Source organism: Phoca vitulina, unplaced genomic scaffold (assembly GCF_004348235.1).
Source record: "Phoca vitulina isolate PV1807 unplaced genomic scaffold, GSC_HSeal_1.0 scaffold50, whole genome shotgun sequence".
In the NCBI taxonomy this organism is placed as follows: domain Eukaryota; kingdom Metazoa; phylum Chordata; class Mammalia; order Carnivora; family Phocidae; genus Phoca; species Phoca vitulina.
Window position 1 is genome coordinate 6,236,700 of NW_022589753.1, and position 12,255 is coordinate 6,248,954.

A 12,255-nucleotide genomic window follows, 5' to 3' on the forward strand; every position below is an offset into this window, starting at 1 on the left:
GGTGCAGGTGCGGGGAGAGGAGAAGAGATGCTCAGGAACAGGTGCAGATGCGGGGAGAGGAGAGGTGGAGAGAGGAGAGGCTCGGCGGTACCTGCTCGAATGCAGAAAAGCAATCTGCCTGACATGGGGAACCCCACAGGCCGGGCAGGAGCAGGGCCGACACTCACCTTCAGGGCTGGGGGGCCCCGGCTCTGGGCTGGTACATCATACACCTGGGAAGGCAGCGTTGGCAACGAGGCCCAAGCAGGTCTGGGGATCGTGACGAGGGCCTTGGGGAGACAAAGAAGAGCCAAGGGAAGGAGACGTCACTGCAGAGTCCACAGATCACGTTCCAAGTTACCCTCACACAACAAAGGCAGCCCGACAGTGTGGAGGCCATGTCCCTGCACCCCTGACTGGCGGCCCTTCGCTCAGACCTCGGACCCAGGACATGGGAGGGGAGGTCCCGTGGTGGCGGCCAGTCTTCCTCACGTGGGGGCCCACAGCTGCCTGCGTCAGCCTCACCAGGGCAGCAGGCTCAAATGCAGATTCCCGGGCCCCGTGTCAGTTGTACTGGGGTCTCTGAGTCCTGCGGGGAGCCTGGGAATCTGCAGTTTCAGTGAACTTCCCAGGTGATTCTGAAGTTCTCGAGGGATCCGGGGCTGTGATTCCAATCTGGGGGTGTTACTGTGTTCATCTGATGATGGTGGGGATGCAGCAGTGAGCCGGACAGGAGAGGCTCGAAGGGTGTGAAGTGAAGAGACTCAAGGGGGCGGGGAGGGAGCAGGGGCCTGTCACAGGATGTGTCACTGGGGATGAGGGTCGATGGCGCAGCAGGAGGGGACCAGACCAACGTGGCCCTCAGCCTTGGAGGCTGTGCCTGTAACTGGATTCGAGTGAATCCTCCAGAACTCATGAATGTCCACTCTACACCGGGTACCACACTGGCTGCTCCAGGGGCCGCAGCTTCCAGACCCAGCCAGGGAGCCAACCACCTGGCGAACTTCAAAATGATACGGTTGCCCGGCTCCACGTCAGACCTCTCGAACAAGGACGTCTCCAGGAGGGGCCCGGGAATGGGTGATTTATATAAGGGAGTGCGTGCTGTCTGCCAGGGTCAAGGTCTAATGGGGGAGAAATAAGGTGGGGACACAGCCAGGACGCAGGCTGGAAAGCGAGACAGGGCCTTGAGGAGAGGAAAGGGTCAAGTCCAGAGAGTTGGCGGAGGGAGACTGCATTTCCCACTGGGTCCCCAGGAACCTGTCACTGGAAAGGGCTTTCTGAATTGGATCGTGTGGACGGAGAGGACCTGAATATGTGCAGCCGGGGAGGGCAGTCTAGGTAGAGGAGCAGCTTATGAGGACTAGATCAGAGTCCCTTTGTTCACGAGGGCGACCCGGCGTGGCGTGAAGGAAATGCGAGTATCTACTTATTTATTTGCTCGTTTTGGGTGAAAGAAAGTGTACAGCTTGAGGCACTGCAAGGGGACCAGCGGGTCCCACCACTGATCAGGCTGGGATGACGGACGCAGATAAAGCAGCCGCAAAGCGAACGGGACAGACATTCCTCCCCAGGACACAGTCAGCTGTTGAGTGTCAAAATAACCTCCCTCCAAATGATGACTGCTTCCTCACTCACAGAGAAAACTGGTTCTCTAAAATCCTAGGCTCTCGGGAGCATTGCAGTCTGAAGTTCTATCAATGAGAAGGAAACATCCCACTCTCATCAGAGAAGCAGGCTCACTTTCCGTCCCCAACACAGAGCTTGTGACACGAGGTATCAGATGCGACATTCCCCATCTACCTCAGCCTGGAGGGTCCCAAAGAGAGAACAGCCTGCTTTGAAGTCTGGGCTGACGCTGAGCCCTTTACACACTGCCCTGTTGTGCATCGAGCCTATCAAGACAGGCCTTTGTATTCACGTCACCTTTTCCCAACCCCATAACTAATCATACTCCCTTATCCTCTGTTTGTGAGACAGCCCACGGTTCCTCTGCTCTGTGAACCCTCTCTCTATAGTGGGGCAATAAAGCTGACTTTGTCCCTCCTGGTCTTAGGCTGATTGGTCTACACTCCATGCTGGGTTAAATCCAAGCTCCTGACACGCCTGCCCTGTCCAATTGCCAGGCCATAGGCCGTCACCTCCACCTCCAGCTTATTCTGTCCCCTGCCACAGAGCTTTTCCAAATGCACTCCCAACGCCTCTTACCCTCTAAAACCCCAAGCCCTTTGTCTTTCTGTAGCTGACTTTGTGGGTAGACCACCCACGGAGGACAAAGGGGCTTTCCTGTGTGTGGAATTTCAGGTGGAGGAAGCTGGTTCAGAAATGCCCAGTGTTTCTTGAAACACAGAGGTTCAAGGTGGCAATCAATTAAGGAACATGTCTGAGAACCACGATTTCAAAAAAGGGGGACAAAAGGAAACTCCAGTTCAGGAACTAGTGGGTCTGAGAATAATTCCACCAGGAAGTTGGACCCTTTTCACTTGAAATATGAAAGATTCCCCTTTCTGAATTCAAACCAACATCAAATATGTTCTTTGTATGGCGATTTAAAAAAAAAAAAAAAAAAGTCAGGCCAGCATATTACATTAAGGAAGTTGGAATAAAAAGTAAAACAAAGCTCAAGACAGTGGTTACCCTGGAGGAAGTGACCAGAAGAAAGCGTGAGGGGGCTTCTGGGGTGCTAGTTTTGTTCTGTTTCTTGATCTGGGTACTAGTGACTAAGCTATCCCCTTAGGATCTGTAGGTTACTTCTCAGTAAAAAGCTAATTTCGAAGAATAGATAGCATCAGCCACAGAGTCAGGAAAACGAAGAGCAAGGGCATGCAGAGTCTAAGGGCATGGGCAGCCACGTGTGGGCACAAGGAAGTTTCGGTCCCTGGTATTCATTCCCCTGTGACCCTGGCTGGGCCACTTCACCTCCCTGGAAATTAGTTCCCTCGTTTGTAGCATGACAAGGCCACCGAGGCCTCTTCCAGCGATAGAGACGTCTGATCCTGACATGTGGATTCCTTGATTAGACAACTCGAGAAAAGTGACATATTTTCACCTTTCTTGGTTTTTAATTTTTGGCCAACCTTAATCTAGTGATCATTCATGCAGGGCTAAGGGGAGTCTGTGAAATGGGTCACCTGGCCCAGTCCCATGCCTGTGAACTGCCCGTTGGAAAACAGCTCAAAGCTAGTGGCCGGATTTGCCTAGTTCTGTCGAGCACTTCTGCCCACCAAGGAGTTAGGGCTAACCCCCAGACTACTCGGATCGGAAGCTTCTGAACTGGGTTTCATCCACTTCTTCTAGCTCCTTCCTTCTTGTGGTAGAAGAAGGAGTGAAATTATTTAGAATCACCAGAAGGCACAGCTTCGAGGAGCACTTAGAAGTGATGTGGCAAAACAGAGAGGTATAGAGGGGTGTTGGGATGGGCCCACTCTCCCAGCATGGTCGTGGCTGCCCCGGAAGCCAGGTGACCACACTACTGATTTCCAAGCCACAGGTGGCATTTCTTGCTCTCAGAGACCCCCCCCCTCCCCCTGCCCCTGCAAGCGCATTGAAGGCGATACAAACAAAAAGTGGGGGAGGAGGGAGAAAAATGTAGATGGAGCAGCCACAGAGGAAACGGAAGCAGGAGAAAAAGGCAGGAAAGTTCCCCAGGTGTCTTACTGGGCCCACTTCAAGAGCCCCTGGTTTCTGAATTCCCCATCGTGGTTGTGGTTTCTGTCCACGGCCGCAGCCTTACAAGGCGGTGGGTGGGGGGCTCCCATCACAGACACGCTTCACGTCAAGGGCACATCTCCCAGCCAATGCCCTGACCCTTAGCCGAGTTAGGTTTAGAGAGTAAACGCATCGTTCTCTTTATTGCGATGCCCGTCTAGAAGTTGGGGTCCACGGTCACTTCATTCATTTAACAAACGTTAAAGCGGTAGGAGCCTTCCCTGGGCTCGGGTGCCCGGGACACCCGGTGAACAGAAGACACGGCCCCCGTGTGCCTTTTAGGGAGAGGGGGAAACCCAACTTAACTTCGGCAGAGACTACTTGCTCGTGGAGGAATCCCCACCAAGGCCCTGCTCTGAGTCAGCTGCTCAGACAGCAGCTGAGCGTGCCAGGCCTCCCGGTGGGCCAGCCGTTCCAGGGTCTGCCTCGTGGGCTGCCGCAGAAGGCGTGACCAGCTTCCTTGTGGGGTTCACAGGGGGGGGTGGGGAGCGGCCTTCCTGGACGCAGACCTTGCCAGGACCCCTGCCCAGAGCTGGGGCCAGGTGGGATGTGTCCTTTGAGCTGAAAGCAAAGTGTGCAGGAAACACCCACAGTGACAGAAGACCATGCAAATCTGTTCTGCGTGCTTAACACCTCATCAAGGCCCGGGCCTGGGGACAGCAATACATTACTTTTCTCTTTTCTTCTTTAAATTCCTTTCCATATAAAAAAAAAAAATGTTTTCATTCTGCATCTACCTAGTGCTTCGTTTCCTCTGTTTTTTTTTTTTTTAAATTGCTATTTTTGAAAATTGCAGATGTCATACATAACCGTATAGAACACACAAATCAACTTCCTGATCTCTCTGCTCATTGACTGGGCACCCGCCCCAGGCCAGGCAGGGGCAGGTGCAGGGAACATAAGAGTGACCAACTCCACTTCCTAAGGGGACCTCTGTAGGTGTGTGTTCTTTCAGTGGTGAGCACGCACGCATATATACACACAGATCATTTGGGTTTTTTTGTTTTGTTTTGTTTCGTTTAGTTTTTGTTTGGTTGGTTTTGTTTAAATGGTTATTTTTTCTCCCTTATATGTGCCTCCTAGAACGACTTCATTTTTTTTTGACAAGCGCCTAGTACGTTGTAGGGATAACAAACATTTATGCAACCAATCCCCCCATTAACAAACATTTAGGCATCTTAGATATTTCCCTATAACAAAAAATGCTATTATGACCATGGCCTCCTCACCCAGATATGTTTGCCTCCTTGCGTATTTCTGTAGCAATTCTGGAAGTAAAGTTTCTTGGCTGAAAGGAATATAGATGTTAAATCTGTTGGGTAACGTCTTGCCTTTGAACCAATCACTAGAAGTCCTACTGTCCAGAAAGGCCATGGTGGAAGTCCTTAATACTTTCATGAACAGCTCCACTAAGCTTTCAATTTCCTGCCAAGCGGGGATGTCTTGGAGAGCAGGGGGCAGGGGGTGGGGTGGGGAATCACTAGAGTGCCGAGAATATTAGTGAGAACTGAACTGGGGGCCAAATACGAGCTCTCCCATCATCACCCAATCAAAGGGGTCCAGGTTCCCACTTTGCACATTGATCCTCCCAATGGACACCAAGAACTCAAGGGCGAGGTCAGCCCCTGGGAGTTACATATCCCTCGACCCTTCTGTTTTATTTGGAAACATGCATACCTGTTTCGGAAAGCTTAGAGTCTTTTCACAGACGATTCTGGCGTGGGCAGGTGGGTCAGGGAATTCGTAGACTTGCGTGGTGGTGGGTGGAGGCCCCTCTACCCAGCCCTTCATGTGCTCATATATGGGGCCTGGAGTCGGGGGCTTGAGCAGGGTGGGTACCTGGTAGGTCTCCTCGGAGTTGGCGAGAGCTTCCTCCAGGCCTCTCAGGAAAGGGGGACAGGGCCTGTCAGCGGGGGCCTCAGGGAGGATTTGGAGGCGGTTGGCAGGGGCCAGACCTTGCCTTCCGTGGAGCAAACACTTCCACCAGCCCTCGCTTTCTGGCACGTTTTGTTCCAGAATGGTCAAGATGTCTCCTCTGCAGAAAGCCAGCTCGTAGGAGCAGTCTGGGTGGTTGTCATAAAGTGCTCTGGCCAAGAGTGTCTGGGGACAGGAGGAGAAAGAATTCATTGTTATTACTGTTGCCAACAACCGCTCCACCAAGCCCTTGGCTTAGAAACACATTCTTTTTTTTTTTTTTTTTTTTTTTTTAAGATCTTATTTATTTATTTGACAGAGAGAGACACAGCGAGAGAGGGAACACAAGCAGGGGGAGTGGGAGAGGGAGAAGCAGGCTCTCCACTGAGCAGAGAGCCCGACGTGGGGCTCAATCCCAGGACCCTGGGATCATGACCTGAGCTGAAGGCAGACGCTTAACGACTGAGCCACCCAGGCGCCCCTTAGAAACACATTCTTATGTTTCCCTGACCCCACAGGCTTTTGTCCCTACTCTGCCTGATTTATTCCGACCCATCCTTGGGGTCTCTGGTGGAATGTCATCTCCTCAGGGCAGTCTAACCCGTCGAGTCTCCTGACTGTGCTCTCAGGGCACGGTTTTCATTTGTGATGACCACGAGCTTCTCGGGGGAGTGCAGCAGAGCACATAGTCGGATTGAAATCCCAGCTCTGCGACTTCTTAGCTGTGGGCTTTGGAGCAAATTAGCTACTCTCTCTAGGCCTCAGTTTCCTCGTCTGTCAAATGGGACTAATGATAACATCTTCCTCAGGGGGCAAGAATGAAAAGGGTTGTTAGGTACATAAAGCTCACTGAATAGGGCCTGGCAGTTAGTAGGTGCTCAGTAAAGGTCGGTTGTTACTGTCCTAATGATCATAGTGCTCTTTGTCTCATTGTCACTATTTTTCTCCTGAATTGGATTCTAAGCTCTGTGACTGCTGGGACCATATCTCACTTATTTGCTGCTCTGTCCCCACCATCAAGAACAGATTCAGGTGCATGAGAGATGCTCAGTCAATGTTCATTAGCGGGTAGCGATGAAATAGAGACACAGGAGTTAGTGACTAGTCTATGGTCACACAGCCAGGATCGAAACCCAGTCAGGGGCCCCTGGGTGGCTCAGTCGGCCAAGCATCTGCCTTCAGCTCAGGTCATGATCTTGGGGTCCTGGGATCGAGCCCTGTGTCGGGTTCGGTGCTCAGCAGGGAGTCTGCTTGTCCCTCTCCCTCTACCGCTCCCCCTGCCCATGCTCATTCTCTCTCAAATAAATAAGTAAATTCTTAAAAAAGAAAAAAAACCAACCCAGTCAGTCTCCCTAATTCTCAGATTCATGCTCTTTCTGTAAGCCACATGGTCCTCAAAGGAAAATCACCCTGTCTCAGGGGCAGCAATGTGTAAACCTCCTTCTTATATGGATTTTTGCTGTAATTAAATGAAAGCAGTTTGTTTCTGTGGGTTTTAACATGATCACCTGTTATTATATCAATGCACACTTGTCACAGAAAAACTAAGAAATACAGAAAAGAAAAAAGAGGTGAAAATTATCCATAGTCCCACCACTTAGAGGTAACTTTTCAGACTATTTTGGTATTTATCCCTCCAGTTGCTTTTTTCTTCCTTCGACTAAATTTAGTTAGTTATACCTCTTATACTCATAAAACAAAGCAAAAATGATGAGCCATCCCGTTACACTTGTTAAGAAGTGTTGGTTTTATTTACTTTTTTGCATAAAGTTTTTCTGTTACAAAAATGGAATCAGATGTCCAACTGCTGAAAAATATCATTTTAAACACACAGTAAGGTCTCTATGTATTTAGAGAAACACTGTTGCACGTCTATGTGAGAAGCATAAGTAAAGTCAGATCCTCCATGCAGAAACTGACAATCCCACATAAAATCTACTGCAGTTGAGGTCCTAGGAGATCATGAATAAGTTTTGCACATGGAACTTTCTTCTTGCTACAAAAGCAAGGACAGAGAGAGTACAAAACAATGATAAGCAAATAGAAGAAAACAGAAATGCCTGCCACAGAGAACCACTGTCACTCCTTTGGTTCGTGACCCCTCAGATCTTGTGCATATTCGTTCATATACATACCGAGAGTCAGTTGTATTTTAAAAACCTCATGGGATCATATGCTACATATGGCTTTATAATCTGCTTTTTTTCTACTTAATAATAGATTATGAACATTTTTCCGTGTCCATGAACAGCTTTCTTCACTCAGTATCTTTTTAAATAGTGGTGCCATTTTCCACTGTGAGGATGAACCATGCTTGTCCTTCCTGGTTCTGGGACATTTTAGCTAATTCCAGTTTTTAGCTATTACAAACAGTGCTAAGATGATCCATCTTCATCGCTAAATATTTGCAACTCTCCTTATTTATTTCCACAGAGAAATGTCCAGGTGGGTGAAATCCTTAGGGCTCCTCCTTCCCTCATTGCCCTTGGGCATGGTTGACTCATGTACACTTCCGTCCATTGTGAATGAGACTGTCCATTTCCTCCCAGCCCATGACCCTCAGCATGAGCTCTCGGTTGGATGGTACATTTGTTTTAAAATCTTTGTCATGGAAACTTGAGAGGTTTTTGAACTCATTCTTGGAAATTAACTCATTTTTAAAAAGAAGGAACATGGTCCTGAAGCATTAGAGGTGTGTGTGTTGTGAAGGATATTCCTGCCTGTGGGCGTCTCCTCTCCCATCCCGGGTGAACCAGAAACCCTCCCCTGGGAGGGAGGCACAAATCTCACTGGTTGGAGGTGGAGTGAGTGTATGGGGTTACACTGAAAAGCAGAGAGCCCAGTTAGGGCTAATAAACACCAATTTCCTTCTGGGTGTGAGGAACTCCACGACGTGTCCCCTTGGCCACCTACGTATTCCTTCATAAGGGCAGCCGACCTTGGCTGAATGTTTACGAGCTACGGCACTGTTCCCCGTGCTTGAGTTTGGGGATACCAACTTTGATCATGTGATGACCACTCTGTGAACTTCCGAGGCTCCCCCGTAGCCCCTGCTCTCCCCAAACCTTCAGGGTACCCTGAGAGATTGCACCCCCGCCTACATCTCTAGGCTCGTGGTATCACTTCCTCATCAGCCCCATAGGAGCACTACCCTTTGTGGCGGCTTGAGTCCTTTCCACAGGCTGTTCCCTCTATCCGAGAGTCAGCAGTTGTGTGCCTAGTCAGACCCACTCTTCTTTCCAGACTCCTCTTAGATGTCCCTTCTTTGCAAAAAGATTCCTTGACACCCAGACTCCTTCAGACTACACTAGTCCTCCCCATTTTTTTTGCTCAATGCTTTTCCATGTCAGGACTGATGACACTCACATATAATTCATTAAGTAGGTGATGATCATCTATTTGGTGTCTATGTCCGGGCTAGAGCACTGGCTCCGGAAGAGGACACCTTCCTTGCTCTAACTGCATCCCCAGCTTCCAGCACACAGCAGGTGCTCATTGGTTGCTTTTTGAGTTAATGGGCGGAGAAGGCTGAGTAATATAATACCCTTGTGTTCAAGTCTTTGGGAGATAAAGGGACACGCAGTATCGACATGAGAGCCCCTGTGTCCTTCTAGAGTCGGGTAAAAAGGAGGTTCTCTGAGACTCTCTGCCCATCCCATTAGGTGGCCTTTGGTGAGAATGACCACCAAGATGTCCCAAAGATGGGCCACAAGACCCAGCTAGTCTGCACACTCAGTGACTGTCCCGTGAATGTAGTGTGAGTGCGTTTCCAGCCTGCGGAATCTAGCAGAGATGAAGCACTTAGAGAGAAGAGAGTTTTAGAATCTTATAAAGAGTACCAATTAAAGGCCAGGATTTAGTGAAGTTCCATGTTACTTTGTAGATTTTGTTCTAGTTAATAATAATCTCTGTATAGTAAGAAAAGAACCTGAAAGGTTATGGTTTATTACCTTGTCAGACTTGAACCAGACTTATAACTAAGCCCTGCAATCCTCTCTTAATAATCCTTTATTAAATTGCCTACAATTACCTAGATTCCTAAATGCTCTTTGACCCAGATTGAACATCTTACTGGTTCTCTCATTAATGAATCCGTTTAATAAAATCTTTGACATGAGTTCATTGTATGTTCTCTTGAGGTTCATGAGTTTACCTTCCTGAACATTACACTTCAACTGTCCACACTGGCGAGAAAACAGAAACACAGTCTGCAGCCAATCACCACAACTTCACGAAATACACTTGACACATCCATAAAAGAAAAAGCTGATCATCTGAGACGTGCCTGCATTTGTCTAGAGATAAGATCACACGTGTGTACAGAGAGCAGTTGCTGCAGTGTGGTAGCTGCTCGGAAACGTCCAGATTGGCACCAGCTTCGTCGGTGGATTTGCCTGTTGTGAGAGGCAGGGACTGTTTCCTAGAGAACAGTGGGCTCGTACAATCACCCGCTCCAGCGGGCACCCACAGCTGTCCAAGATGGTCAGTCTTACTACTCTGCTTCCAGCCTGCAGTCTGCAGTGCAACCCCACCTACCTTACCGGCTGTAAACTCCTGGCAAAGGCGAATCCCATGTATGGCGCTATCACTTAATTCCCTTTGTTCTAATCGGCAGGGATGTCTCAGGACACCTCATGCAATCAGTCAATGTCTCGGAGTTTTAATAACAAAGCCCATCAAAGTTTCTGTTCCAGAAGAAGAATGTAACACAAGTGAGGGATCTGGAGGGCCCTTCACCTAGAACACAGAGGACCATGTTGATGGGGCCCTATTTTGTGTTGGGAGCGATGCAGTCATTGTATCACTTAACTCTCAGAAGCCTCAGAGGTGGGTTTTCTAATCCTCGTTTTACAGAGGAAGAGACTGAGGGTCAGAGAGGTCAAATGACTTGTCTAAGGTCACTTGGACTCAAACTGCTCTTCTCACATCCATTATTGCACCATTCATTCCCCTTACAACCCATTCTCCAGACATTTATACACATACATATTTATATCCTTAAATCAGATCGTGTTGGTTTCTTATTTAAAGACCTCCAATGGGCGCCTGGGTGGCTCAGATGGTTAAGCGACTGCCTTCGGCTCAGGTCATGATCCTGGAGTCCCTGGATCGAGTCCCGCATCGGGCTCCCTGCTCCGCAGGGAGCCTGCTTCTCCCTCTGACCCTCCCCCCTCTCATGTGCTCTCTCTCTCTCATTCTCTCTGTCTCAAATAAATAAATAAAATCTTTAAAAAAATAAAAAAAAATAAAAAAAATAAAGACCTCCAATGGCTTCGAAATCCACTTAGAACAAAACCTGCGTTCCCTGTCTGGTCGCCCTCCTGGCCCACCACTCTGCCTGTTTATTTTCCTTCAGTCATGTTGTTTTCTCCCTTTTCCCAGAGGCACTAAGCTTGCTTCCACCTCTGGACCTTTGCCCTTGCTACTTCTCCTGCCCAGAACACTCTTCCGCCAGATCTTTGAATGACTGGCTCCTCTTTCAGATCTCAGCTCAAAGGTCACCTCCTGCAGAGGCTGTCCCTGCACGAAAGTCACCTCTTGCCGAGGTGTCCCTGACCACCCACGTAAGGCTGGTCTCCTCCTTTGCGTCCACACAGGACTGAGACGCTGAGCCTCTAGGCGTGCTGAGGAGAGAATCGAGTCAGGGCGAGCCAGACTTTTTCGGGGCGACGGGTGGTGTGGGGAGGAGAAGCGGTGGCAGCAAACACTCACCGCGCCCCTATGTCCCTGGCACGGGGCTAAGCTCTTTATAGATAACACTTGGAAGCAACCACCAGCCCACCTCAAGAGAGCCTAACAGCGATTGCAGTACTCTCTGAGGCCACTCACAGGGTTTTTTTTTTTTTTTTAATAGGGTGTTAATTTGGAAACGTCTGTGTAGATATTTAAGAGATGAAGGAAGACATATGTTTATATTTTTGTCCCCTGTGGGCACACTGGCAGTTAGATTCTGTGAGCAGTAAAAGAAATATCCCTAACTAATTTCCAAAAAGGGCATCTCCCTCAAATGCCCACCTGCATACAACAGCTGGAAGAGGGGAAAGGAAAATGGAATAAGCATTTGGAAGAAAGAAACAAAGACAAAGGGTAAGATTCTCTCTCTGGAGAGACCTTCACACAACCGCCGGATGCACTGTGTTCGTCTATGTTGAATCAGCAATGAGCTATGGGATTAATTAGCTACAATTGGAGAAATCTGGGATGTTGTTCATTCGTTCGTTCATTCATTCATTCATTCACGAAGATTGTATTGAGCGTCTACTATAGACCCGGTGCCCTGCTGAGATACAGCAGTGGACAACACAGGTCCTGGTCTCGTGCCAATCTACGTTCCAGCGGAGGAGACAAACTCCAATCAGATTTTCACAGAAAGCAGTACAGGGTTTCTACCTCTCTTCCAGACAATGAAGGAAAACACAGGAAGTTATGAGGAATATGGGTGTAGTGAGAACGGAGCCGTGGGAATTGCGCTCTGGGGGTGAGTAGGAGTTAGTCAGCTCAAGAGTGGGGGAGGGATCCTCCAGGCAGAGGAAGAGAAATGTTTGAGGGCTGGGGGAAGTGATGGAGGGAGAGAGTGTGTGTGTGAGAAGTGGGTGGTGAGCTGGAGGAACTGAAAGATGACCAGGCTGGCTGGAGAGAAGTAAACAAAGGATC

General features: G+C 49.0%; 1 protein-coding gene across 1 annotated transcript in view; it reads right to left on the reverse strand.

Moving 5' to 3' along the window:
- Positions 1-12,255, reverse strand: part of CASS4 (Cas scaffold protein family member 4) — a 32,672-nt gene that overhangs the window by 7,881 nt on the left and 12,536 nt on the right. Inside the window, exons 2-3 of the mRNA XM_032387725.1 lie at positions 5,365-5,787; positions 168-269 (exon numbers count right to left, since the gene is read on the reverse strand). Of these exons, the coding sequence (XP_032243616.1) occupies positions 168-269; positions 5,365-5,787 (525 nt within the window). The remainder of the gene's footprint in view (positions 1-167; positions 270-5,364; positions 5,788-12,255) is intronic.